Source organism: Amphichorda felina, assembly GCF_050947745.1.
Source record: "Amphichorda felina strain 45539 chromosome Unknown scaffold_7, whole genome shotgun sequence".
In the NCBI taxonomy this organism is placed as follows: Eukaryota; Fungi; Ascomycota; class Sordariomycetes; order Hypocreales; family Bionectriaceae; genus Amphichorda; species Amphichorda felina.
In genome coordinates, this window is record NW_028145043.1 from 2,391,826 (window position 1) to 2,419,596 (window position 27,771).

Genomic DNA, 27,771 nt, shown 5'->3' on the forward strand with positions numbered 1-27,771 from the left:
ACATTAAACGCATACATAAAGCCTACGGCGCTCACGGGCAATCGGGAGATACAAAGGGTGCAAGGGAAGGAATTTATAATAATCCTATTTATGAGGCCGTACGGTTTATAGTATAGCTAAAGGTCTTAAAACTTATAACTAGGAAAGAGGAAGGAAAAGGTAGGGTATATATAGCGGGTGTCACGTGATAAAGCCGGCAGAATTCGTTTACAAGCTATAATACTCAGTAGCCCCAAGACATACGGATACTGGGCATATGTTTAACTTTGAAAAAAAGAACCAAATCCCGGTAACAAATGACCCTGATACTAAGGAAAAAGACAAACAAACAAGGGGAAAAGGAAAATTCCTGTGTGGGTATTAGTTACACCCCAGGTATTGATTTGGGCGGTGCGGCGAGGCCTTGCGTGAGCAAGTCATCAAGCGTCACCATAGACAGTTTGAAACCATAGACAGTTCAAACTCTCTATCGTGACGCCATGTCCAAACACGACAACCCAAGGCAGTCAAGATCATGGAACAAAGTTCGCAAAGATTCGTCGATCATCTGCACAACATGCAGGCGCTTCAACTTTGTAAGGCCAATCAATCACTTCCTCACTTCCTTCTGGGGATATGGAACCACGGCGCTCACGGAGAAGCCAATCGACCAGGAAAAGTCTTGCCAGGGCCACGGGCCTTGAGCACCGTGTTTCCATATCCCCATCCAGGAGCTCTTCTTTTCAGATCAGATCGGTCCGCTGTTCACGTTCTGTTTCTTCGGTCTTCCTCTCTTCCGTTTTCCGCACTTGTGAATATGTAGCTCGTGCATACGGATGTCGTTGACGGTGTGGCCACAGATACATCGGTAGGGGCTATGGCCGTCGCAGTTATTTCTCCGCAAATGGTCGCAGTGCTTGTCCTTTCGTCTAGAGTGTCCACACCGGCAGATGTACATGGCGTGGAGGTGAATGTTGTTCAGGTGGCGCTTCAGAGACCTGAGTTCGCTGTGCGTCTTACAGGTCGATCTGCCGCAGTGGAAGGGGCTTGAGGCGGCATGATACGAGACGAGATGGGTGCTGCTGCGCGTCAGTTTTAACCAATGTTTAATCTAAGAGCTAGCACGTACCAAAGGGAATCGACGTCGTGAAACGGCTCCCCGCAAAAATCACAGCTGAGCTGGGATATGTTGGACGCGGGGCTTGACGTCGCCGATTCCGAGGATGCCTTTTCACACGAAATGGACGTTGGCACACTGCTGCTTGGGGAGGTGGCGTATGTTGACGTGGGGGATGGGTTTGGCAGAGAATAAGAAACAGATTTATGAATAGTCGGAATATCTAGAGCGTCGGGAAGTAGACTTAGGCCTTCTTGCGTGGTGATAGGTCTAAGAACAGAGGGTTCAATGGCTGAAGTCGTGATGTTCACGGATGGTTCCTCATGGCAGGTTAGCCAACCATGCGTGGTTTTGGTTTTGGTGTTGGATGGGGCGCTTTGATGTCCCAGCTGTGTAGGACATCCGCCTTCAGCATGGTAGACACGGGAACCGCGTTTTTGATCACTACTCAAGCCATGGAAGCCTCCGTTCTTAGCAAACCCATCATCAGGCAAGGGCACCAGATTATAGTCGTAGTGTCCCAAGTCGAGCAGCCATTGCAAGTCGTCGATGCCGCTGGTCAATGGTTCTAGGTCATGATCATCGTGGCACTCTCGAATAGTGGGAGCGCCGAGGCGATGCTCGGCACTGACTCTCCAATTAGGAGAAGATGGACAGCGAGTTCCCTGCGAGGCGCAGGGAGATTAGAGGGCAGCAGTGAGGGCTAAATTAGTAGCAGTAATAGGCCCTAAATACGAGTCGAGTCTTAGATGAGTATTCTTTCAACGTTGGAGGATAACTTAACCCACTCACAAATGAATCTGCTGCGCTTGCCCTAACGGGCTACGCCAGCTGCGACAGATGCGCTGACGGTGACGCTTGGCTTCGTGCGACGCGAAGGAGAAGTTGGTTCGAACTCAGCGGAGGACACCTCCTTGATATGGTGTGGGCTCAGCGGGCTGAAAGTGTTCTCCGGCCTACCTACGCGCGTGTCACCCGCTCTGCAGCCAGCCGCACAGTCACACAGGAACCAGGGCCAATTTTCTGATTCGCTTATCGGTGGTGGTGTGGATCATCTACGTGGCTCAGGTTGACAAGGCTCTGTAATACCTATGTACCATTGTTTGAGGGGCCATTTCTTTCATTCGTCAATTTGAGAGGCCAAGTTAACCTGCATGGCATTGTCAGAGAAGACAACATGAACAGGACTTACTTGCCAAAAGTTGAAACGCACTAGGCGTGAGTGCTACCAATCAGGAAATGGGCCCTTGAACAGATTCACACCCAGCATTTATGTCCGAGAATAAGAGTCTTAGTCTTCCAATGCGAGAATTGGCCCTTGGGGTAAAAGGAAATAATACTTTGCATGGCCTATGGATAACTGTCTCAGTTAAAAGTCCAATTGAAAAAAAAGGCCCTGTTGCCCCCAATGTCAGGCACCTGACTATATGGTCCGCAATCTCTCATAGCCGAAAGCGCAGTTCAAGAAAAGAGCCATTACAATAATTGGCCCTTTTTTCTAAAATGGAGCAAGACGTCTGCTGATAACATGGCAAGGCAAGATTCACGTGGATAAATGATTCCCTCCTGTTGTCAAGAAGGAACCTGGTGGCAATGGATAAGAAGCATGCCGGAGGTTGACTATTAAAGACGTCGTTCACCTCAGTGTCTGGGAAAAGAACTCCCCCAAATCCTGCCAAGACCAACCCATTCTAGCTGCTTTAGTTCAATTACGATATTGAATACTTTTATTCACTTCTTAGCACTGAGGCTTGACGCCCCCCAATATGGCCTCTGCATCGAGCAGCTCCAACTGGGCCAACAAGAGACCCAAGTCCGGCACACCACAGCCTGCGTCTGACGGGTATGAAGATGAAGGTAATAGATTTGGACGTGTTTCAATAGATGAGGGATCACTTATTAATTCAATATGAGCACAGATCTTGCTTCGCCCCTCTTACGATGGTTGAGCCAGAGTGACAGAGACGATCCATGGCATGGCCTTACAGTAGCTTCTACTCAAAGAGACGACGGCCACAGCTGTGAGAACTATCCGAGTCAGAACAAATCGCAAAATGGGAGCACAAAGGGGAACGCTGGGTCATCCGCAAGTCGATAAAGAGGTTGGAATGGATTACTTACAGCACAGGAGAAAGGACGTGTTGATTAAATTGGAATCAGGGGAAGGAGAAGTAGATTGGTCTGCACTTCAGTTTTCATGAACAGGGCAACCGTATGATACTTATCAATCTCGATTCTGATTATCCCTTTAACTCTAATATAGAGGATATGTCACAAGCAACACAGGGCTATCTCATGATAGGTGGCCATGCTTTCATAGCCGCAAATATCTTTAGAGTAATCACGACCACTTGGTCAAGCCTCGGCGTATTTAGTCCTTTCCAAACTCACTCCTATAGGATAGGGCCGGGCTGGGTGTTAATAATCTGAAAGTCACACTAGTAAAAAAGGGGTATATCCATCCATCCGTCACGCACCGCCCAACGCTGCAACACAGTTAGCTCTCACGGTTCATTTTACCATCATTAATAAAGGAATGGGACTCACCAGCAGCATACGCCATCCACCACGACCGCGACGCGCCCCCATCGATCCATCTGTCCTTGAACCCCAGCGCCGCAAAGAAATCCCACGCCGCCTTGGGGTCTACCAGCGCATACTGCGCATACGCAATGCCCTTCCACGCATTGTCCATCTGATCAATCCTACCCTCGCCAAAGAATGTCTCCCACTCCTCTTTGATAAACTCCCTGCTGCGCGTGAACCCCGTCGGCGCATGCACGGGGATCATGTGGATCCCCTGGATGGCCTCGATGTCCGGCGAGAAGAAGGTTGTGTGGTGCACCTTGTTCTCGAAAAGGATCCCCGCGACCTTGTTTCCCACAAACTCGGCCGGCTGGTTGACATTCTTACCCTCCTCGTACAGGTAGTAGTGCCTCAACGACCGCGCCAGCACCGCCAGCTGCAGATCTGCGCGCGCCACCATGTCTGCGTCGCACGTCACGACCCCCCACATCTTGACCGCGTACACGGACATGGCGTCCTCGGACGACGACTCCTGGTTCTTGCCATCCGCTGCAGGGAACAGGCCGTGCGCCCACGAGTGTCCGTGGTACCAGTCAAAGTTGCGCCACTGCGGGAACCACGCATCCTCCGCCGAAGGGTTGGCGTAGTCGCGCACCAGCGCGTCCACATAGGCCTTGTTGGCGATCGCCCACGCCTTGTCGAGATGCCCAATGTACGCCGCCGCCAGCACGTGGTACCCCCAGTGGAAATGGTGGTCGTTGTACAGCGTGTTCCCAAAGTCGGCCATGTTATCCCCCGTGGTGTACGCCGCGCTCGACACGACTCCGCCCCAGGCGCTCTCGTACACCAGCGGGAACTTCTGCGTGTTTCCCGCGAAGCGCGCAAACGCGGCCTTGAGCTTCAGGAGACCGGCCTGCGCCAGCGCCGGGTCGTCGAGCAGGTCGCTGAGAAGATACACGACCTGCGCGAACTTGGTCAGCGCTTTACCGCTGAAGTACATGGAGTCGAGGTCGGTCTGCACGTCCATGTCCTGCGAGACGTCGAGCACGGCCACGGGCGCGATGGCGGCTTTTGCGATGGGCGAGAGGAACGTCTTAGGGCCGCCGTGCTCGGGGGACCAGGGGGCAAAGTCTACGGTCGTGGGGAGGTTCGGCTCGCGCATGGTCCATGACTCGCCCTGGACGAGCGTGGCTTTGCCCTTGGTGGTGGTGTCGAGCTGGATGACCTCCTGTACGCGGCTGGCCGTATCGCCGTCCAAGGACTCGATGTGGTGAGGCAGCGCGTACATATACAAGCTCCCCTCGGTGGTGCCACCACGGGCGAAGCTCAGGGTGTAGCTGCCCTCTTCGCCGGACACGGAGCCCGATAGCTCGACGCCCGTGGGATACACGCCAGCGCCATCGTCGAGCGCAGTGTCTGCCTTGCCAGGGTTCTTGACAATCTGGATGACACCGGTGAAGGACTCAGTGCTCTGGGCGAGGCCCTGGTTAGTGACCTCGAGGTTGAGCGGCTCGCCCTCGGTGTGGTATCCGTAGACAATCCACGTGGTGCCGTCCTCGAGGGCGAAGTTGTACTTGACCACGTCGGCCTTGGGGTCCTCATCCACGCGGGTCATGGACCGGAAGTAGACGCCCGACTGGACCATGGGGTGCCCGCCTCTGAACTCGCCCGTCACGTACGGCATGCCCTGGACGAGAGGGAGGGCGAGGACGGGGTCGGATCCGGCCTCGGCCTTGAGGAGGACGCGTGCGGAGAAGGACGTGATGTCCTCCATCTCCAGGACGGTAGCCTCACCGAGCTCGGTGGCCGAGAGGATCATGGAGTGGATGCCTACGGGGTTATAGTAGTAAGCGGCCGCATCGTTGAAGACGACGTCGCCAAACACGCGCTGGCTGGCCTCGGTGTGGGAGACGGCGATGCCCCAGCTCTTGGCCGGTCCGCCGCCCCTGGCCCACTGCAGGGAGTAGGGGAAGGTGTAGATGGGATCTGTCTGGTTGCCGAGGAAGAAGCCCGAGTAGAACTTGTTGGTCGGGATGACGCCGTCCTTGATGATGCCCTTGCGCGGGACTGGGTGGTCGTCGCGGTGGGGGATGGTGGGCGGGGGCGCGTCGGTGCCGATGGGCCGCGAGAAGATGTTGTCGGTCTGGGGTCTGTCCATGATAGTGGGTTGGGCGTTGTGATTGTCGAGCGTGGGAGAGGCAGCGGGCTTTAGGAGCTTGCTAGGCTCAGGGATGGGGTTGGTGATGAGGGGTTCCTTGCGCCTCGGGATGAGGTTGCTGTAGATGTTGCCCATGGTGTGCGGTGAGACATGCCCAGAGAGGGTGGGTAGGATTTCTCGAATGCCCGTTGGGACAGCCGTGATAGTGATCTTGACGGTCTTGTCGATGGGGATGATCTGGTCAGGGGCTAGGGCAAGCGGCTCGACCCGGGGCACAGCAAGTCCGTTGGCACCTGCAAGCCAGAGAAGGTTGGAAAGGAGAGTGATGAGCTTCATAATTGAAGCAACTAATAACTATACTAATAAGGAATAATTGAAGGAGAGACGTGCCATGCAAGGAGAGAGCTGGACGCGGTGGCGCCTGTATGTCTTGATATAGTGAGGGCCTTGCCCGCGACTCGACGCGAAGCCATGTCTACATTCCAGAAGAGTCCCATAAGACACGGCACGCGCCCAGACTTTGATATGGGTGAGGCTCCCGTGATGGCACAATCCGAGACATTTGGTCTCTTCGGTCTTCGTGGGACGTTACCTCAGCTCTGCACGTGTTGGGGGAGGGCTTCTCGGATCGGATTCCGGAGACCGGGGTGGGAGATTGGGCATCACTGGATCAAGATCGTGGCATCACCCGGGGAGATGGAACAGCTATTAGAGGTCATCCCTTGGGCTTAATATGCGAGCACTTGTTTAGCGGTAGCCACATGTGCAAGTATGGTGCCATGGCCCTTCCATCGAGCTGGTGGGGAGAAACACGGCGAGTCGCCGATCCCAAATTGCCTATTTGGGAAGGCGACGATATCCTTCAGATGACCAACCTCTTAGACACGCACGCGCACATATCCACATCTCCAAGGCACCCGAATTTTGGAGGATTCTTGTTAGTTAGAGGGTCCCCAAAGTCCACTCGGCCTGCGCTGCCAGGATGCAGGACTCAGCCCACAGGACGGGCGCCATGTCTCGGAACCTCAATGTCCCGTCCCGTCTCCCCGACTGGTGTGTTTGGGGAAGCCAAGCTTGCAGGAACTACTCCTACGGGGCCAGCCGCCTGGTTTCGAGGCTAACTATACTAAAAGCCACATGTTCTATTCGTAGATGAATTAATTACAAGTGTCTCACGTTGGGAACCCCGAATAATAGCGGACTGGTTGAATAACAATCAGACCGCTCACTCCTGGCAGACTGCGAAGTGCAAAGTACGAACAATACGTATACTATTCACAATGACGGCCTCATATCATCTTATGGTTCTTCCCTGCATAGGATGGGGTGTATGAGTCAATCTGCAACTGCAGCTGTTCCATCGACTGAATATTAGAGTTCAGACGAGACATGCGTCTTGGCGAGCAGCGACAGTTCACTGCGATTCAGATCCCGTCTCATATATGCGGGGCTCCCGCCTACATGTCCGTTGCCAGTCATGTCAAAATGGTTCCCTAGTTTACATCGGTTCAATAACCCTATTATGTATATGGCCCAGAAGCCGGTGCCCCGCTCCTCTTGTAACCCGTAAGACCGAAACCTTACTGCAAGCCTAACATGGATTCTCTTGTTGGTTCCATTGTAGTATTCGTAGTGTTGCGCGATATAGTACCTACTATTCTATGCATACCTGCCGTGCCATCTATGACTCCTAGACTATTGCTGCTGCATGGATCTGGAACAGAGACTGGGGTCCTGTGACCGTTCACAGCTCGACAAGCCTTCTCGATCGTAATACGTGATGTCAGCTCCTAGTTGTAAGCTTTGGGGCCTTTGCGGGCCAGGTCAACTCGCGAGGAGTCCGATATATTTAGCGTGTTGGCGCGTCAATATTGGACGTTTGAATACCGATGAAGATGCCCTTCAAAGGCCGTTTACAAAGGGCGGATCGTTGTGATTACGGGTCTACGCCACTAAATTTCACATCAATCAATATACACATGGGGCTAAGACACATCGTCCTGAATTCTTCTTTCTGCGGCGTTTATATAGGAATGATTTATGTATGTCGGTTGGTTGGTCCAGCTGCTGCAGGTCTGCGGCAACAAACCTGGTACGAGGTGATAGTATTAGGAGTCTTGGTGGGCGAAGGAAACTGACTGACAACATTGCCATAGCCATCTAACTCATCCCTTTTGCACTTCCCATCCTCGATCCCCATGTCGATTAAAATAGACGTTCCTGATAAGAAGGTCGATGTGCTTTACACGAAACAGATCGTACAAAGAACCAATCGCCTAGCATGGTAGAACGTTTATGATTTACCGGATGACTGCTACCTGATTCTTTACACCGACTGTGGACATGTCCACAATATGAAGTGCTACATCATGTGGTGCAAGTAAACGCGTAGCGGGGGTTGTGGAGCTGTACACAGAAGAGCACGGGGAATGTGTGTAGCAGGATATGGAAGAGGAGCAGGAACAGCGACAATTTTGGTCATTAAATGTGGCCTACTCTCCTGTGAAGTTTGACAGACCGGGGGGAGGCGTCTCCAACATGTATTCAATATGACTCTGGGGCTAGGGACAGCACTATAGCTACGTCTATTTTCTCCTCTCCGGACTTGCGGCATTGCCGAGTGACATAAGCAGTGTAACCTCTACCTAGCGCAGCGCGATAAGATGACTCCCGACAATAAAGCTAGAGAGGGGAAGAACAAGGAGAAGGGAAAGCAGAAAGTCAGTGGAGAGACTGCTGAGGGAGGAAATGCGAAGCCCGAAGCACCAACTAGACACGCCAAGCACGACGAGAAGGGAAACAAGGAAGCTCAGAATGGAGGAAAGAAGAAAGACAAGGATGGGGTTGAAACTAAACCAGAAAAGAAGACCAGTGACAAAAGCAGATCACCCAAAGCTGGAGCGAGGGCCGAACATTCGAGATGGAGCGTCCAGAGCTCCGTCAGGAACGAAAGACACAGGGACAGAGAAGCCGTTTCGGAAGAAGGGACGGGGAAATACAAAGAGGCACACGTATTGCTTCTAACATTTACCTACCACGATTTAGGCGACGAGCTCGACGACGAGACGAGAGATGTGTCAGATACATTCAGGAACTGGGGCTACAATGTACGGAGCTACACAATCCCCATGAGGCGCTCCTCGTTTGCGCTACAGCGGGCGCTGAACGACTTCTTGAAGTTGGCAGCCGACGACAGGCTGCTCATCGTGTACTATCACGGGCATGGGAGCATCCATGACGAGCAATTTGTACTCCTGAGGTAAATCTATCTTTCCCAAATCTCTCTTGACCATTTGTAGTTTGGTTTTAAATATGGGCCATCAGGGGCTAACTAGAGAACAGTCACAACCACCCTAAAGGCTTCCTCTTGCTGGACACAGTACACAAACTCTTGGGCCGGTTCGAAAATACCATGTCATCTCGGAGAAATTTTAATACCGCGGGAAAATGGAGAGGACGATACCCAGAGATTCGGAATATTGCTGAGGTGGTTTGGGAAGAACACCGCTAGAACATCATGGATGCTCCGTGCGACATGGTCCTGATCCTGGATTGCTGCGATACCGGACTCGCCTCGGTCGTGGATACATCCGCCACTACACCGGGCACACAGGAGCGCAGGAGCAAGTACTGCAAGGAACTCCTTGGTGCTTGCGCCTGGGGCAACGAGGCGGTTGGGCGGATGAGCTCAGTCATGTGTGACGTGCTGATGGAGAACGTCAAGCACCAGCACCCCAGCATGCCTGTCTCGACTCTTGCGCGGCAGATAATCAATCCTTTGGGGGAGGAGTGCTTGTATGACGACGAGGAGGTTCTGCAGGCGGTTCATTAACTTTTGGGGCGGGCGACGAGGAGTTTCCTCCCTTATTTTGGGCGAAGGGCATCCGCAACCTGAGCCGTTTTCTGAGTTCAGAGTTGTGAATTTGTAGTTTAAACTTTGATTTATTCATTCATTCAGTCAATTGGGCACCCTTCATTTGTGTTTCAGTTCTCGGCTGCCTAGGGTCATGTGTTGTATGCGAAGTTTATATCATCGTATGACCCATTCGAATACTAGGGTTGATATTTATTTCTACTTATATCATGTTCCTTTTATTTTCATTCCAGGCGGTGTTTTAAACAAGAGTAAAATCCTATCCTATGCCAAACATATTCACATTTTCTTATGATATCACTGCGTAAGCCGCGCTGTAACGGTCGGGAACTCGGTGGCTTAGATGTGCTTATGTCCGCTGCCTCCCCCGTAATGCTTCATTTCGTATTATATTTATTCGGCCCTCGCAACGCCAGCTTCTTAAGTCCGTTGTTGACTTCGCTGTGCCTTATTTATATGCTATTGATACCCGCCCGCGCTTCATGCTCCGAGCCAGCTGCAGGCTCTATTCGGTCTCCTTGGGTTGGGCTGCTACGCTTTTGCAGCCTATCACTCTCTTTTAAGCTGTCCCTCTTCTTTTTAAATCAAAGAACTTCAGCAAACATATACAAAGATGCCCAGTGCAGCGGCAATAACGGCATATCTCTTTGGCGCGAGCGCCGCCTACCAGGGTGCCAGCATCCTCGTCGCGCCCCGAAGAGCACTAGCCGCCAAACGACTCCCAGAATCAGCTCTTCCCGGCCTCAACGCCTTCTCGGTAGCAATCACGGGCATCGGCTTCTTCTACATCCTTTCTGCATACCAGGAAAACAAAGTCTTCTTTACCTTTAGCCTTTTACGATTACCGGCGGCAGCAATATTTGCGGCACAGGGTCCTGGTTGGTACCTGATGGCCACTTGGGAAGCGTTTTCGACATTCTTGACAGCGGCGGCTCTGGTTTGGGACGCGAGGAATTGAGTACCGCGATGCAAAGAACTTCGTTTAGGAGACCTCACTGGTTAAATTACACGGCTTACACGAACCCAGCCCTCTATAATACGAATCGCCTACCAAAAGTTTCTGTCTCGCTTTTCATACCCTGTTAAGCGAGTTATGAGTAGCGGACGAACTTTCTACCTTGCTGACGATCCCTCTATCACCCTAGACAAATATAAGCATTCCCCCGTTTCCAAAGATTTCGCGTAGTTTGGTTTCACCATTTCATCACTCGCCCATATCATCGACTCATTTGTGTCAGGAAATAAATCGCATACTTATTGTCTAAGTACCATCAACATCCTCCCAAGACTTTGACTACATCTTCCAAACGCTTTGACCTTACATCTTACCATCTTCTCTGCCTCAGACTAGCGGAACAGTAAAGACAGCGACGAAGGGCAGCATATATTTTCTGTTCCTCTATTATCATGAGTATCCAAGATTGCCTCGTTGGCGTGGCCATAGCCCTCAATCTGTGGTCTCTCATTACCATTCTGGTCCCGACTCTTGCTGGTAGTATTCCAGGCATTCACCCCTACCTCTTCCAAGTCAACGCAGCGGACTTCTCCCTTGCTCCCAAATTCGTTGATAATTTGGTCGATTCCTGCAGCCCCCGACCGGCGGGTATCCATGAGAAGCACCTGTTCGAGGAAATGGACGGCATGTTCCTCGGTGCTAGGTCAACAAATATCACCGCAGAAGATTTGGGTCTATATAACCTGTACGATATTGGCCTGTGGGGTTACTGCTATACATCTCATACTGGCTCCCGGGCGTGTACAAGACCCGGTTTCAACTGGGCCCAGCACGCGCTAGATAGGTGGACCAAGAGCTTCGGGAACCAGATTGGGGCGCCGGGTGTGATCTTGCCCGAGTACATTACAGAAACCTTTTCTCTCTTCGCCAGCGTCACTCTCTATACCCAGATCGCCTTCATCGTTGCCCTTGCGCTACTCTGTGCCCAGGTTCACTTGGGCGTAACTCGAACGGTTTCCTGGGTCACGTTCCCCCTGGCATGCATAGCTACTATTGCCGTCTGCGCTGCTACGGCACTGTCGACGTGCCTGGATATTGTTGTCATCATGTGCGTCGAAGGTGTCGTCGCACAGTGGGACGGAGCCACCATCAACTTCAACGACACGTCCCGTAAGGCAGTGTGGATAGGCGCCGCCTGTGCCATTTTTTCCAACCTATTCTGGTCGCTGGGCGTATGCGTGTACTATGGCACCTCCGTTTTCCGCTCTCGAAAACTTGGCGGGCACGGCAAGGGAGACAATTCCACTAGAACGGACGCTCGCTCTCAGAACGCGGGCCCATAGAAACCGAACAATGGATCCCGAAATAAAAGTAACTCGGCGTTAAAAAAGATGCGATGTACCGTTTATTGTGATGCTGATCTTGCATCATTGTTAGAAAGTTGCAAAACTGTACGCTGGGCGGTCCAGGAGGCACACGGCGGCTGGCTATTGTTGCTGAATGAAGGCAAGGGGTTTCTAGCCTATAGGTATCTATACAAAGGAGAAAGAAAGTGCCTCTTCTACAGACACTTATATATCCATTACGGGTTGCAAGGGTAGTTGGGCGAGTCACCGTACAACTCACGGCCCTTGTTAAGGTTCGCCGTCGCCTCTTCGACGCTGCAGACGGGGATGCGGATGAGGCCGGCTCTGCGAATGTCTAGCCGCTCTCCCTTGTACTCCTCGGCGACGGTCCTGTCTGAATCATCCGGCATCCCGTGTGCTGGGTTCATGTTGTTCTTCTTGCCGTTCTTCTCCCACGTGTTGACGGCGCTGTGAAAAGAAAACGGTCAGTTGCATCTGCTCTCGGCGACCCGCGAGGCGAGGTGAGTTGGGCAGGGTAAGAAACGAAGATGAAACTCACCCGATGATAAGGTCGTCCACCGTAACACCCCAGTCGTTGCCAGGGTCCTGGATCTCACCGATGCCCCCGAGCCTGTCGAGCGTCCACTTCAACACGTGGTTGCATCCGCCGTTGTCGCCAGGGTAGCTGGGCGCGCACTGCAACTGGGGCCCATCACGAACGCCGGCGAGGATGTACGAGTGCCCATCGGGGCATCTCCAGCCCAAGTTGTACGCGTCGGGCTCCTCCTTGAAGTACTTGCGCGCGTCGATTTCGCAGCTGGCGCCAAAGTCGACGACCACGGGGGAGAGGTGCTTGGCACCCCAGACGGCCGGGATCGCCGCCGCGTAGAAGGCTCGTTGGATGTTCTTTTCTGAATCCCAGTTGTCCATGTGCTCGCTGTTCTCCCAACTGCCCCGTTCCGGCTTGCCTCCAATCATCTTGCCGTCCAACAACATGTCGGTTAGGGCCTTGATGCTATCCTTGTCTCCCCCGAAGAGCTTCTTGGCGAGCGCTTTGGCCTGTGACTTCCAGCTCTCGGTCAGCTTATCATAGATGGTATCGAGGGGGAAGTCCGCGTGGTCGTCCGAGGCCTTTTTGAGCGCGTCTTTGGCAACGGAGGAACCGGTACTGATAATATTGGAGGTTGCAGCTTCCCATTCGGAAACCTTGCCAGTGGTGTTGCCCGAAAAGTAATATTTGAACATGAAGGCTGATGATTTCGGTATCAGATTCCAATCAAGTGAAAGATATGGCTCACATGGGCATAGTTACTTACCTCCGCCGAAGAAACGTGCGGCCGCAGTGTTGAAGGGGATGGGAAGCAGAGTCTGAAAAAGAGTGAATAGCTTTGTCCCCTCGTCCAGCACCTTCGGGGCGAAGGTATCGATGAAAGTTTCGTGGTCCCATTTGAGCTCGTCTGTCGCTGTGGTTAGGGCGTTGTAGTAAGTGATAATCATCTACCACGGCACAAGGTGTCAGCAATTATTCAATCCAACGCAGTCATGTCGGAGAGCCAAGTCGAAGCCCCAGGATGACCACTGGGATATAAAGACTTGACTTCCCGCAATCTCATCTACTCACCTCACGCAGAGCAAGCAACGAGTTCCAGATCTCGTACGTGCAGGCCCCCGTCTTATCTTTGTCCTGCTCCATGCTGTGCGCTTCGCATCCCTGACCCAGCCCGCAGTCGGTCTCTATCGATGCATAATTGCATTCCTATATACGAACAGTCGATTTCAGTCTCGGGAGTCTTTTGACACGATTGACACTGGGGTCTACCTACGGACTTGAGAGGCACATGAAGAAAGTCGGCGATAGACGTGGCGAAGTCGTAACCGTCATATTTGCTAGAGTTGCACGCCCGCCACACTCGGATCGCATCTTCCCAGCAATACTGGCACTCGAGCGCCTTCCACCGCTCTGATGGCGTGAAACTGTACAGCATCACGACCTCATCTATGGTGCACTGCTTGTTGACCCAGTCGCCGGTGCGGAGGATCTGCGCTTCGTCGCAGCTGATCTGGTCGATGCTGTCGTCAGCGCCATGGACAGCCAGGCCCGTAATTCCCAGCAAGGAGAGAAGTGTGTGTTGGCGTAGGCCCATCATAATGACAGGTGCTGGGAGCTTAGAAGCTCGCTTATGTCAATAGTGGAAACTCCAGCGACCAAGAGGTGCAAAGCTGCACGAAGAAGATGGCAAAAGGGGAAAGGCAGCCGAGGAATATGGGGGACGAGCCGACTGCAGCATTATAAGTACATGTACCCAGGTGCTTACATGCATGTCGTTCTACCTGCGTCTCACAACCCGTTTGGCATCGGGCAAAAAGCCACATGTAACTTGTATGCATATGTGTGCTATACTGTCAAGAAAAGCGGAGCATGGGCTACATCACTTTATATATGGGAGAACGTGACCATTTCAAGTCTTTAATTATCATCCTCAGCCTTTGTTTCCCGACTTGTTCATCTCGTATTCCTGAAGCTTCGGTTCCACGAGCCGGGGCCCCCCGAGGCAGAGCTTGGCGTCGGTGATGCCAAGCTGCGCGGAAATAAATGATCCCATCAAAGGCGCCAAGCTATAGGTACTCCGTAGTATTGATCCCATTCAGCCGAGCGTCACATTGTACGTGTGTATTTTAAGAAATGCTCTACGGCTAGCACTCACTTCGCTCCATTGTCCATCTGATTGCTTAACTCAACGAACAACCGCTACGATGAAGTCCCTCAGCTTCCTCGTCGCGCTTCTACGCCCCCCTATTATTGGCACGGGTCGCCAACGCTGGGCGCAAGCTTCCCGCTGACCTTCAAGTCGACCTCATCTTCGCGCGCAATGAAACGTACGCACCGACGCAGCTGTTCCCCATCGTCTTCGGCGTGAGCAACCTCGACGCCGTCTGGCCTATACAGATGATGATCAGCGTGGCAGTGGAGTCCTACGGCGAGACGGAAAACACCAATAGATACGAGTGGCTGTCGCAAGACGTCAGTCTTGACTCGGGTGGGCTCGCCAACTCGGTGAACGACGCGCCGGGCAAGCACTTCTTCGACTTCCCCTCGATCAACATAACCAACAGGACGACGGAGCATTTCAAAATCCTGTGGACAACCATGATCCCGTTCCAATGCTTCGCCAATAGCACGGGCCCAGAAGACGACAATGGGGGTGACTACGCGTGGACCAACTCTCCCAACGGATATGCCTCGCGCGCGGTCCGGTTCAGCACCGCACCCGGAGGGCAGCTTCCTGACATCGAGGCCACCGTCAACTCGTGCACAGAGCCTACTGAGGCGGACTCGGTGGCGGTTCGCCTCACCGAAGTGCGAGAGACGTATGACGAAGGCTACCCGTGCCCGGTGTTGAAGACGGATGTCAAGCCGGCCAAGTGCCTCTTCAAGTCCGACGCCGAGGAGCTCGCAGCCAACGTCTCTGTGGCTATGCTAGACGAGATGCGGTGCAAGGAGGGTACCTGGCAGACAATCAAGGCGCCGTGCCCGAGGGAGGACGAGAGCTTGGCGTTGCCGCAGGTTTGGGGGCGAAATGGGCGGTACTGGCACTGGGTTTTGCCGCATTGAATATTCTTTGATCTTCTGGCTGTTAGGTGTATAGATAGAAGTCATGGCATATGTATACTGTATTAATTGTCAATGTTAGAATCAATACACTATCATTACGGATAGCGAAAGTCGGAAATCTCAACGGTAAACCCTGCGAGTGAAATGAGGCAACGCGTGTTGGTTGTACATGTATTGGTTGGTAGTTTAAAAATCAAGATTCTGCAGGCAACAATCCAAGTAAGCAGGAACTATTGTTTTGGGGCGGGGAATATTGCCGGTATCCGTACTAAAACCACAGGCATACAATCTGGCATGATGCCCCATCAAATCTATCCACCTCCCCGCAGGCTTTAAGCTTATTCCGAACTACTAGCATTAATTCTACAAGCCAGGGTCCCATCTGGATGGTCTGGTTGGTGGTTGGGTCTACCGACCAGGTCAAGGAGTAGTATAATCCACACCGGGTTTAGCAGAGATTTCAAGCGTTACACCTATTTACTCTTAACCTTGGTTCTCTACTTCAACACCGTAAAGCACGGAAGTAAACCCAATGACCACTGTGTCTAGCAATGAAATAGAAACGCCTACACCAATATAATCAAGCACGGTGATCAACTGCAAAATGTCCTCCTTGTGAGCCCAACAACGAACTGCGAAGGCATCCTCTAATATAGCAAGATTAATCTTACCGATTTTGTTCAAAGGATACAACAGTTGAGTCAACCTGCAGTATACATAGTAAAAATAATCATGGCTGTTGTCCAGAACCCTGTCATGGCCATAGGATGGAGAGCGACAAATGTTCCCCTGTAATTGAGGCTTTATCAGTCGCTCTACCCTTCTAGGGCGCCAAGTTTGCGTACTTTCATGGGACAATAATTTGGGACGTGGCACAAACGGATGTCGTTTGCCTATAATCTAGCCTACTAGATAAGCTCAAGAAGCCTTTTAACCTCTTTAACTAGGATATCCTTGGAAATAAGCTGCCCGCGATCTTTCTCATCGTTCTCGCCGTCCACCCCACCCAGTACTTTAAGCCTGACCAGACCATCAGCCAACTCATCCTGGCCAATAATCACTGCAAGGGGAACGTCTTTGGCCGCCTTGAACTGCTGAGGCAACTTGGCCTTGACCTTTGCTGAAAATTCAGCCCGGATGCCCGCAGTCCACAACTGTCGAGCGATTGCCATCCGCTCAAGAAGAAGCCCGTCCATGTCCTTGCCTCCAAATGCCATCACGTAGACGTCGATCTCGCGAGTCAAGACCGATACCTTCTGCTCCCGTTGAGAGTTAAGGATGGTGAAAATTCGGTCAACTCCGAACGACACTCCAACGCACGGCACGGGGCGCTTTCCGAACATGCCAACAAGATTGTCGTAGCGGCCACCTGCGGCAATGCTGCCAACTTGACTTGCCACGCTGTTACGCTTGGTCACGCCTGGGGCTCCAGGGCCAGTTTCGCTTTGAGGTTTTGTCAAGACTTCATAAATAACGCCGGAATAGTAATCCAAGCCCCGAGCAAGGGAGAGGTCGAAAGAGACTTTGTCGATGACATCCAGCGCCTGCAAGTAGGAGACGAGAAGCCCCATGTCTTTCAGTCCAGCTTGCACCTTTTCATTTCCTGATAGCGATTCATCTGACTGAAGCAACTCGAGCATTGTGCGCAAATCGCCATTGAGCGCAACATATTTACCAATGCGATCGGCGACTTCCTCGGGTAGACCTTTTTCCCCGACCATTTCTTTCCTCACCTCACCCCAGGGTGCTTTGTCTAGCTTGTCGACGGCTGAACTGATGGAACGAGCCTTTTCATCTGGGACACCTGCAACCTCAAAAAGGCCGTCTAGGATCTGTCTGTGGTTGATCTTGATAGAAACCCCGATCTCAAGCGCCTCGAAAACCTCGATGATAACCCGCAGAACCTCCGCATCAGGTATCATGGGGTCGTAGATCCCAGCAATGTCGAAGTCACACTGGTAGAATTCACGGAGCCTCCCGCGAGCTATCGCAGGCTGGTCCCTTCGGTAGACCTTTGCGATCTGGTAGCGCTTGATTTGTGGGACGTTGCTATTCATAGCCAGCCAGCGAGCAAACGGAACCGTGAGGTCGTATCGCAAAGAGCAAAGCTCTCCGCCCTGGTCTTGCAGATCGTATATGAGACGCGAGTCCTCGCCATATTTCTCTGTCAGGATCCCCTTGAGCTCGAAGACGGGGGTATCCAATGGTGTGCCGCCATGGAGCTTGAAAACGTCGCTGATGGAGCGGCTGATGGCACGTCAGTGAACCTATTCAATTATCGTCCCTGACTCTGCAAAACGTACAAGATGTGTTCGCGAAGGATGAGGTCTGGACCAACCCAATCACGAGTACCTTTTGGCGTCTTCAACTGCACGTTGGAACGACTCAACTTTTCTTCGTTGGTGACCATGTTGCCGCCTCTTTGCCTGGCTTTGAGCAGGGCAGGTATCCTCAACGTCTGAGGGTATCAACAAACACTGCTAAGTGTCGCGAGGGTGGCGGTGTTGCCTAAAAATGTGTCGAGTACGGAGTACTCTGTAGACTTTATGGTTCTACGGAATCTGCAGAACTGTGACTCAAGTCCTTGTCCACCGATCTTGGTTCCAGCCAATTGATTTGGATTCATAGCCGCGTGCTTCGCCTCAAGTTATTAGCTTGTTTCCCTGTTGTATGGGTCATTCTATGCAAAATTGAGTCATTCCTTTAGCGCTAGCCAAGTGCTATGATTGGCCATTGATCAGGGTATCCAACACCTGGGACCAACAGACCGAACCAACACTCCGACCGCGCGGAGAGGCCTGAACTGGATTATGGATACAGGGATGTAAGTCTCTATACTGAGAATCAACAGTATCAACACCCCAGTCAAAAGCCTCGCTCTGGAACGGCTAATCTAACTATCCATCTAGTCGTTGCAGACTTACCCGTTATACCTTGCGCAATCTGGAGGAGAGTATTAGGCGGCGCAAATCCCATTCATCTACTCACATAGACAAAGCTGGGGTTTCGTAACTAAGTGTCGGAGTCTACGTACTTGATCGACAATCGCGGACAACACTTTGCTTGCGGGAGCGGATCCTGTCTATTTGTCTTGTGTACCATCTTAACAAATTTGTGTATAAATACCAGTACAGTATCGCAGCTATTGTGATGCTGTCCTTGGATAACACAGAGGTTTCAATTCTCCAGCTTCAATCGTGCCTCGATATCATCAGCTTCATTGACCAACATGCCTCTACCTGCCTCCCTCTCGAAGTTTCGAAGCGTACGCTCCACAAAGCTACTTCTGAAAGATACCCACGGAACGACCTGTAAGTTCAGTCACGAAAGCCATCACCAAATGAACCCTTTATACTTCGTAAGAAGGTAAATGGCTTAAATCAGGGTAATAAAGCTTATGGTGCTGGTATCCGCGTCTTGCCTCCATGCTAAGCCCCTGACAAACCCTTACGGAAAACCGACATCCCCTCGTATTAGGTATTCGTACTGTTGAGACTCACCTCGCCCATACACCTTGGCGCGTTTTCTCCCCAGAAGAGCTTACCCACCAAGGTTAGTAGATGTTCTGTGCCAATGGTAGTGGCAGAATCAATATCAGGATAATCCCCGCTCTTTTTCGTATATTATGATGCCCCATCTAATCACTCAGACAACGCTAAGGTGTATGAAAGAGAAGAGTGCTTAAAATAGATACGATATGCTTAAACTTGTAGGATCCTGATGCGAGAAGAATATGCGGAAGGTAAGAAAGTGAAATCCACAGGTTCATATTGGAATTATAATGCCTAAGGTAAATCTTCCCCCGCGGCCTCCAAACCGGTAGTGATTTTGCTCATCGCGTCTAGTCAACATGGTATGGTGGTTATCATGCCTCATTTGGGTCAGAATTTTCGCGTTTATTTGAACGTCGGAGCTCGAAGATCTCATAACTTGCACTCGGTCCGAAAATCTTGATCCTCCATTTTCCTCAGCCAATGTCAAAGAATACAAGCGCCGCGTCAACTGGATGTGTCAACCCGAAGGAGCAGCGACAAGAAGACGATTGATGGGAAGACAATGGACCAGGGTGGATTGGTGATAATTACGAGGCTGTGTCTCAAAAGGCCGAGTCCCAAAGGCCGAGTCCCAAATGGGCTCTCTGAGCAGCATCTTTTGAGGCTGAGCACATCCATCCATGTCCAGATGGAGATCGTGACGCGCCAAGAGCCTACGAACACGAGCAAAAACGTCGTAAGCAGAACAAAAGTCCATGCTCACCCCACATTCCTCTGCAGGGGTTATATGTCCCAGACCGCTGATGATGATGGTTCCTTTACGGTCGCATATCAGGCAAGCGTTGGAAAAGTGCTCAATTCCCCATTTTAGCGGTACAGCGTGTGTAAATACAAATCGCAAAGAATTATAATTATATAGATTTCATATAAAATAACGCTCATTATCTTAATAACAATAGCCTTCTCTGTCCCTGACTACGAGGCCTGCTATTATATAATAGCTACCTCTGGTTACGTATTCCTTGCCTGTCTGGGTAGTCGCCGGGTGGCCTTGACGTGTGCTCGTGTCGTTGGATGATAGCCCTCGGATGAAACACCATGGTCAACACCGCCACGATGGGAGGATCAAACTTCAGTTGCCTGAAGTTGCCTGACGCGGCCGTCCGATCTTGTCTAATTCTGTCAGATAGCCGAAATTGAGTGCTGAGCCGAGAACTCTTCACGTCTCGGTAGTTGTCTATTGACGGCGGCCCGTCTCTATAAGCTGTGTTTGCACTTCACAGCCCCCTTCCCCTGGCAGATCGTCCTTAGGCTACCACTGTCAAAAATCTATATCATCGTTTGCCCCAATCTATGCGAAGCGGCAGGCCTTGCCAAAGCACGTGCTGGAGGTCGCGAGACGAGTGATCCCTCCACCACCACAACCATGGTGTCTCTCAATGTCGGGCCCTTTGCCCGGCGCCTTCGAGGCCTCATGTACAAGAACTTTCTCGTCGCCATTGTGAGACGGCCCGTTGGGTTCTTCCTCTTCATCTACGGCATCCCCATAGCCGTCCTCGCCATCCTCCTGTCCATTCCCGACTTTGTCAGCTCCTCCAGCAAATATGGAAGCGCGTCCCCAGAGCCCATCAAGGCCCTCGGCGACGTGGTGGACAAGAAGCTCGTCATTGTCCAGCCTCCACACCTGGGTCCGGACGTTCAGCGCGTAGTCGACACCTTCACCGAGGGCATCGATCCCGCCCTGATTCATTTTGAACAAGACGACGGCTCGCTGCCCAATGTCTGCATGTCTGACCTCCGCGGCGTCAGCCCCTGCTTCGCCTCGGTCACTTTCCTCGACAGCCCCCAGACGACCAAGGATACACCCATCAAGTACCTCTTGTCGGGAGATGAAAGCAAAGACAAGACGTGGTCCTACGCCGTCCGCCTCGATCCCTCCAGATCATTCGGTAGGTTTGACGCCAACACGCACGACAACAAGGCCGAGAAGTACCAGCTGCCCCTGCAGCTGGCCATCAACAAGGCCATCACCAACACGACCGCCTCCACGCCCGAGGCCTTTGGCTACACGCAGACCACGCAGGAGGACAAGGACCGCGAGGACCAGCGCAGCGCCGTGAACCTTGTCGGAGGCATCATCGTCTTTGCCCTGTTCGTGTCCTATCTCTTCATCATATACCGGCACACGACCCTCATCACCGCCGAGCGCGAGTCGGGCATGGCCCAGCTCATCGACTCGATGGGCGGCGGGAGCAGCACCGCCGCGGCCCGCGTGCTTGCCTGGGTGCTCGTACTCGACCTGTCCACGCTGCCCGTCTGCGTCGTGTTCGGCGTGCTCTTCTCGCAGCTGCTGTTCCCCAGCTCCGGGGTCGGCGTGCTCGTCGGGTGGCAGATCCTGCTGGGCCTGGCCGTCAACAGCTCCACCGTCTTCGCGGCGGCCTTCTTCCGCAAGTCGCGCGTGTCGTCCGTCTATGTCATCGGCGCGTTCCTGCTGCTCGCCGTCGGGGCGCAGGTCCATGCGCTTGACTGGGACAACAAGCCTGGTCCGGCGGGGCCGTATGTCATGGCCCTCCTGTTCCCGAGCTCCAACTTTGTCTTCTTTGTCATCCAGTCGTGTATCTGGGAGCTGCTGGACAAGAGTCCTGATCTGGGCGTCCAGCCTGTACTGCCTGGTTTCAATGAGAGGCCGCAGGTCGTCTCGTACAAGATCACGCAGGGCGAGATGCTGGGCTTCCTCGTCCTCCAGATTGTTGCGTACCCCCTCCTGGCTATCCTCGTCGAGAAGCTCATGCACGGGATCGACTTCCGCAGCCGGACCTTCCAGGGGCAGCAGCAGCAGCAGCAGCAGGGCGACAAACAGTCCAACGACGCCGTCGCGGAGACGTTCAACCTCCGCAAGGAGTTCACGCCCAGCATCCTCGAGAAGATCTTCTGCTGCGGCAGGCGCCGCGGCGTCACGGCCGTCGACGGCGTCAGCTTCCAGGGCCACAAGGGCCAGATCCTGTGCCTCGTGGGGCCCAACGGCTCCGGCAAGACGACGACGCTGCACATGATGTCGGGCTTCACGAAACCCACGTCGGGCACCGTGCAGCTCGACGCCAGCCCCTCCCAGATCGGCATCTGCCCGCAGCACAACACCTTCTGGGACGACCTCACCGTCGCCGAGCACATGTACGTGTGGAACCAGATCAAGGCCGCGCACGAGACGGCCCAGGACCAGGAACAGCTCATCGCGGCGTGCGACCTCGGGGCCAAGGAACGCAGCAAGGCCGGCACACTGAGCGGCGGGCAGAAGCGCAAGCTGCAGCTGGCGTGCATGTTCATCGGCGGGTCGACCATCTGCCTGATCGACGAGTGCACCTCCGGGCTGGACCCCCTCTCGCGGCGCGTCATCTGGGAGATCCTGCTGGAGCAGCGCGCGCGGCGGAGCATCATCTTCACGACGCACTTCCTGGACGAGGTGGACGTGCTGGCGGATCACATTGTGATACTGACGAGGGGGAGTATCAACTGCCAGGGGGCTGCTGCCGAGCTGAAGAATATCCATGGCGGTGGGTATCGCGTGCTGGTCCCCCGTGGTGCGGCTGGCGTGGTGGATGTGCAGTATCCGTCTGAGACGCACCAGGACCGGCTGGTGTACACGACTCCCGACTCTCAATCTGCGGCGAAGCTGTCGTCTGCCTTCTCTGCTGCAGGTGTGTCGGATGTAGGCATCGCGGGTCCGCAGGTCGAGGACGTGTTCCTGCGCGTGGCCGACGAGGGACTCCTGGAGCAGCCCGCAAAGAGGATATCGTCGCCCGTCATCACATCAGCAGAGGACTTTGAGCTGGAGCCGGCGCGCGTGCTGTCCTTCGGGGCGCAGCTGTGGGTTCTGTTCCGCAAGCGCGTGACGGTGCTCAAGCGGTTCTGGTTCCCGTACCTGTGGGTGGTGGTGCTGCCCATCGTCATCACGTCGCAGCTCAATGAGCTGGTCAAGGAGTACTACCCGGGGAACTGCGAGGACCTAACGCCCGAGGTCTATCTGCCGTATGCCTCGACGATTACGTGGAATGGTGAGTTTTGTGACTTTAGTGACATCAGTGCGGGTTACTATGGCTGTGAGAGGCTGGTGCTTGGGCCCCCGTCGGCGAACAGGACGCTGCATGACCTGGTCATGGAGCCGTTCAGTGACATGGAGTCGATTGACAATAGGACGTACTACCAGTTTGTCGACGTCCAGGATAGTCGCCAGCAGGTGCTAGACAGGACGACCCAGATCAGGGGTCAGGCCGCGGGGGCCATCTTCATGGGCGACAAGGGGGAGGCGCCTGTCATTGGGTTCAACATTATAAGTGGAGGGTATGCGGACGCGGCGTTGCAGATGCTCAACATGTGGACTGAGATGGAGACGGGGATCGAAATTAACGCTGCCTTTGGGGAATTTTCCGACAGTTCTGGTGTAAGCTGATAACCTCAACTCCATGCGTATAGACCGGTATTCGACAGGACCACTGACACCTGGCAGGACATCGCCATTGACGCGACACTCTACGCTGCCTTCTTCACCCTCGTTCATGCCATCTGGCCCGCCGCCATGGTGCTGTACCCAGCCATCGAAAAGGCCCGTCGCGTGAGAGCCCTCGAGTACGCCAACGGTGTCCGGCGCGCGCCCCTGTGGATCGCCTATGGGCTGTTTGACTCCATCTTCGTGGTCGTCATCGCCATCGGGTGCAGCCTCATTGTCCAGTTCCAGCTGTGGTACTGGAACGGACCCGGGCTGATCATGCTGCCCATCCTGATCCTGTACGGCGTGGCTGCGGTGTTGCTAGGATACGTCGTCTCACATTTTGTCACGGGCCCGCTCAAGTCGTTCATGGCCATGGGAGGGATCAGCCTGCTCATGTATGCCGTTGCGGCTATTTCCTTCTCTGTGAGTCCACCCTTCATACTATTCCTGCGGTGCGTTCGAGATCATGTGCTAACTGGAGAAGCTCGGATCGGGATGGTCAGGGCCGGAGAGCCTCGACGCCGTCACCAATGGGCTCACGTTTGGCCTGAACCTGGTTCTCCCCATCGGCAATGTGTTCCGTGCTGTGCTTCTCGGCGGTAATGTCAGGCAGATTGGCTGCCGAAATGGGGTCCTGGAGCCTGCGGGGAGTATATACGCCTACGGGGGCCCCATACTGTATCTGGCCATCCAGGTAATTGTGCTCCTCCTTATCATTGTCTGGATCGAGGGAGACGTCGCCCTGTTCCGCCGTAAGGGCGCCAAGGCTTCTGCTTCTGCTGCCGCTGCTACCGGAAAGGACAGTGAGAAGTCTCCCACGGGCATGAGCCCCGAAGTCAAGGCCGAGAAGCAGCGCGTAGAGCAGACCGAGGACGACTTCCTGCGGCTGCTAAACGTCGACAAGTCGTTCGGCTCAACCCACGCCGTCCAGAACGTCACGCTGGGCGTCCCAGCTGGGCACGTCATGGCCCTCCTAGGCCCCAACGGCGCCGGCAAGTCCACGCTGGTCAACATGATCCAGTCGGAGCTACGCCCGGACCACGGCCGCATCCTCCTCCGGGGCGAGGACTCGCGCACGCGCTCCGCCCAGCGCTTCCTGGGCGTGTGCCCCCAGTTCGACGCCCTGGATCTCATGACGACGCGCGAGCACCTCGAGTTCTACGCCCGAGTCAAGGGCATCCGCGCCGTCAGTGCCAACGTCGAGCACGTCATGGCCCGGCTGGACCTCACCCCCCACGCGCGCACCAACGCCTCCAAGCTGTCCGGCGGCAACAAGCGCAAGCTCAGCCTGGCCATAGCCCTCATGGGCGCCCCACCCGTCATGGTCCTCGACGAGCCGACGTCGGCCATGGACGCCGTGGCCAAGCGGTCCTTCTGGCGGCTGGTGCGGGACGTCGCGCCCGGCCGGTCCGTGCTGCTGACGACGCACAGCATGGAGGAGGCCGACGCGCTGGCGACGCGCGCGGCCATCATCGCGGGGAGGCTGCTCGCCGTGGGGACGACGGGGGCGCTGCGCGAGAGGTACAGCAACGTGTACTACGTGAGCCTGCTGCTGGCCTCGGCGCCCGGGTCGAGCGACGGGGAGATGGCGGGCGTGCGCGCGTGGGTGCAGGACAAGATTCCCGGGGCGGAGCTGGAGCGCGCCATGCTGGGTGGACAGGTGCGCTTCACGATCCCCGGCGTTGGTGGTAGTAGTGGTCGTGGTGGTAGTAGTGCGACGGCGCAGCAGGGGGGAGGAGGGCGCAGTGCCGTGGCTGAGGTGATTGATTTGCTGGAGCGGGAGAAGGATGGGCTGGGGATTGCATACTACTCGGTGGGCGGCGCGACGCTGGAGAGTGTGTTTCTGAGTGTGGCGAGAGAGAATAATGCGCAGGAGGAGGATGGTGTTGCGAGGAGGGGGTTGTTCAGGAGGATGCTTAAGCGTTGAGGTGGCGGTGTGTGGATCTCATAAAGGTCTCACACACGTAGAGTACATATACAACAACAGATTTCTTAGTTCAGTCATGTTATATTTATAATTATACGGAGAACATTGTCCAAGCTCTCCCCCTGTTACTGATAATAGGTGGATAATCCCCGATTTGCACGTCCCCGCCCCCGCACTTTCGGATCTGACCGGAGATTCCCCACATCAGTAGACCTCCTCGTAACCCCAGATCTCGAAGTTCATCCGCTCTAACTTTTCCCTACATTCCTAGCTCCCCCATAATTAAATACCACCTGCTCGTAGTGTTGAAAAACTTTCCCCGACATTCAACTCATATAATCCATCAATCTCACCACCATGGCTCTAAGGACCGCTATTGTAACCGGCAGTGCGCGTGGCATGTCAGATACATCCTCCCCACTGGCCCCCTTCACTCACTAACGACCTCCCCCAGTGGAAAAGCCATCGCCCTCCGCCTCGCCTCCGACGGCTTCAACATCACCGTCTCGGACCTCCCCTCGATGAAATCCGACGCCGACGCTACCGCCGCGGAGGTCGCCGCCCTGGGCCGCAAGTCCCACGTCGTCCTGGGCGACGTTTCGTCCCGCAGCGACGTCCAGCGCATTGTCGACTCCCACGTCGAGGCCCTCGGCCCACTGTTCGCCATGGTTGCCAATGCGGGCATCTGCCAGGTCAAGCCGGTCCTGGAGCTGACCGAGGACGACGTCAAGCGCATGTTCGAGGTCAATGTCAATGGCGTGTTCAACTCGTACCAGGTTGCGGCGAAGCAGATGATTAAGCAGGGCACACAGGGGAGACTGATTGGGTGCTCCAGGTATGAAAACTGCTAGTCGAGATGACGCCGTTTACTGATGGATCATGTAGCGTCGTCGGCTTCCGCCCATTCCCCCTGCTCACGCACTACAGCGCCAGCAAGTTCGCCGTCCGCGGTCTGACGCAGGGCATGGCCATGGAGCTGGCACCTCACGGCATTCGCGTCAACGCCTACTGCCCGGGCATCCACGCGACCAAGATGTGGGAGGAGATCGACGCCAGGATGGGGGATATTCGTGGTGTGGCCAAGGGGGAGAGCATCAAGCGCGCCACTGAGAGTATGATTGCCCTCAAGAGGACCGGGGAGCCCGAGGACGTGGCCAAGCTTGTGTCCTTCTTGGCCAGTGATGATGCCGAGTATATGACTGGGCAGAGCATCAATATTGATGGAGGCATAGTTATGACTTAGTTGGAATGAAAGGAAATTGAGAGGCATCAGGCACGGAATCTGGCATCACTTTCATCGATTGCAAGTGTGCAGAAGCCAATGCAGGCCCAAAAATAGCCACCTCGGAATATTCAGGCATCCAGTCCTGTACATCCAGAGCACCGTTGGCTACGGTATCGCCTTGGAGGCAAAGGCTCTATTTTTCACCTAAAACTCCCCATCTTCACTGACTTCTTGTTCTCAACACGACCAAGGCGGAATTTGTAATTTTTACACCAGCGGGGAAAGCTGTTCTGTGAATCAGTAGTATACTCAAGGAGATGGGTGTTGAGAAGTCTAGCACAATCATCCTACTGACGGACAGCCAGAATGTCAAGCGGACTAAATACAGTAGAGACTAAGAATCATTTTTTCGAGCCCCTTGAATCATCGGCCATTATGGTGTTTTGCCCATCGAGCATAAGGAAGTAGTCGTAGCCCGACACTTCAAGTTCCCAAAGGTTTTGATAAAATTCCATTAGAGATCTCTTTCTCGGTTGCCTCACTTTGAAATCAAGTACCCAAACTTTCCGAGAAAATTGTTGCCATACAATGGTAGCCAATCATCTTCATGTAGAAAGCCAACACGCAATGTTCGTAAAGGACGCTGTGTAGTTTAAGGCATTGCCACTGTAACTCTCATTGCCCCTAATTTATGTGGGAATAGCCTCTGAATATAGGGACTACAGGGCTAAGATTCCATAGCTCAGATACACCGATGCTTATAATTGGCCTCCTATACTCTTTCATCTGATGAATGAAACCATACATAGCCTACATTCATCCCTTACTAGTAGGGCAGGTATATATGGCTGGATTTCAACTATTAACCAAAGTCTGGAGATTTTAGAAAAGTAGGCCAAAAAGCACCAGCAGAGTACTATGCAGTGAGAAATATTATATATAGGGGACTCTCCAATGGTTTTCAGGCGTTACCACTAGTATAAACAGGGATCTTGGGGGTATCTCAAACGTTCGGGGTAACTCTACGTAGCCAATTAACCGGTGAACAGCCCCACTAACAAATTTACAGGG

General features: G+C 53.7%; 7 protein-coding genes across 7 annotated transcripts; 4 read left to right on the forward strand and 3 right to left on the reverse strand.

Annotated features, from left to right (window-relative positions):
• Positions 1-3,593: 3,593 nt before the first annotated feature.
• Positions 3,594-6,116, reverse strand: ACF2_3 (glucan endo-1,3-beta-D-glucosidase; the record flags this gene model as incomplete). The annotated part of the gene is made up of 1 exon (XM_083196918.1): positions 3,594-6,116. One exon carries the CDS (start codon positions 6,114-6,116, stop codon positions 3,594-3,596), a length of 2,523 nt encoding a protein of 840 aa, XP_083048126.1.
• Positions 6,117-11,061: 4,945 nt separating this feature from the next.
• ACO1O0_007547 (SUR7/PalI family protein) lies at positions 11,062-11,952 on the forward strand (the record flags this gene model as incomplete). Its single annotated transcript, XM_083196919.1, has 1 exon — positions 11,062-11,952. One exon carries the CDS (start codon positions 11,062-11,064, stop codon positions 11,950-11,952), a length of 891 nt encoding a protein of 296 aa, XP_083048127.1.
• Positions 11,953-12,191: 239 nt separating this feature from the next.
• Positions 12,192-14,102, reverse strand: ACO1O0_007548 (uncharacterized protein; the record flags this gene model as incomplete). Its single annotated transcript, XM_083196920.1, has 5 exons — positions 12,192-12,423; positions 12,515-13,205; positions 13,272-13,452; positions 13,577-13,711; positions 13,779-14,102. 5 exons carry the CDS (start codon positions 14,100-14,102, stop codon positions 12,192-12,194), a joined length of 1,563 nt encoding a protein of 520 aa, XP_083048128.1.
• Positions 14,103-14,548: 446 nt separating this feature from the next.
• ACO1O0_007549 (uncharacterized protein) lies at positions 14,549-15,568 on the forward strand (the record flags this gene model as incomplete). Its single annotated transcript, XM_083196921.1, has 2 exons — positions 14,549-14,577; positions 14,716-15,568. The coding sequence occupies 2 exons, from the start codon at positions 14,549-14,551 to the stop codon at positions 15,566-15,568; spliced, it is 882 nt and encodes a 293-aa protein (XP_083048129.1).
• A 908-nt stretch (positions 15,569-16,476) lies between these two features.
• HTS1_2 (Cytoplasmic and mitochondrial histidine tRNA synthetase) lies at positions 16,477-17,978 on the reverse strand (the record flags this gene model as incomplete). Its single annotated transcript, XM_083196922.1, has 2 exons — positions 16,477-17,815; positions 17,872-17,978. The coding sequence occupies 2 exons, from the start codon at positions 17,976-17,978 to the stop codon at positions 16,477-16,479; spliced, it is 1,446 nt and encodes a 481-aa protein (XP_083048130.1).
• A 2,510-nt stretch (positions 17,979-20,488) lies between these two features.
• On the forward strand, positions 20,489-25,475 carry ACO1O0_007551 (ABC transporter A family member; the record flags this gene model as incomplete). Its single annotated transcript, XM_083196923.1, has 3 exons — positions 20,489-23,500; positions 23,567-23,971; positions 24,033-25,475. 3 exons carry the CDS (start codon positions 20,489-20,491, stop codon positions 25,473-25,475), a joined length of 4,860 nt encoding a protein of 1,619 aa, XP_083048131.1.
• A 357-nt stretch (positions 25,476-25,832) lies between these two features.
• ACO1O0_007552 (uncharacterized protein) lies at positions 25,833-26,718 on the forward strand (the record flags this gene model as incomplete). Its single annotated transcript, XM_083196924.1, has 3 exons — positions 25,833-25,876; positions 25,930-26,310; positions 26,361-26,718. 3 exons carry the CDS (start codon positions 25,833-25,835, stop codon positions 26,716-26,718), a joined length of 783 nt encoding a protein of 260 aa, XP_083048132.1.
• Positions 26,719-27,771: the final 1,053 nt, after the last annotated feature.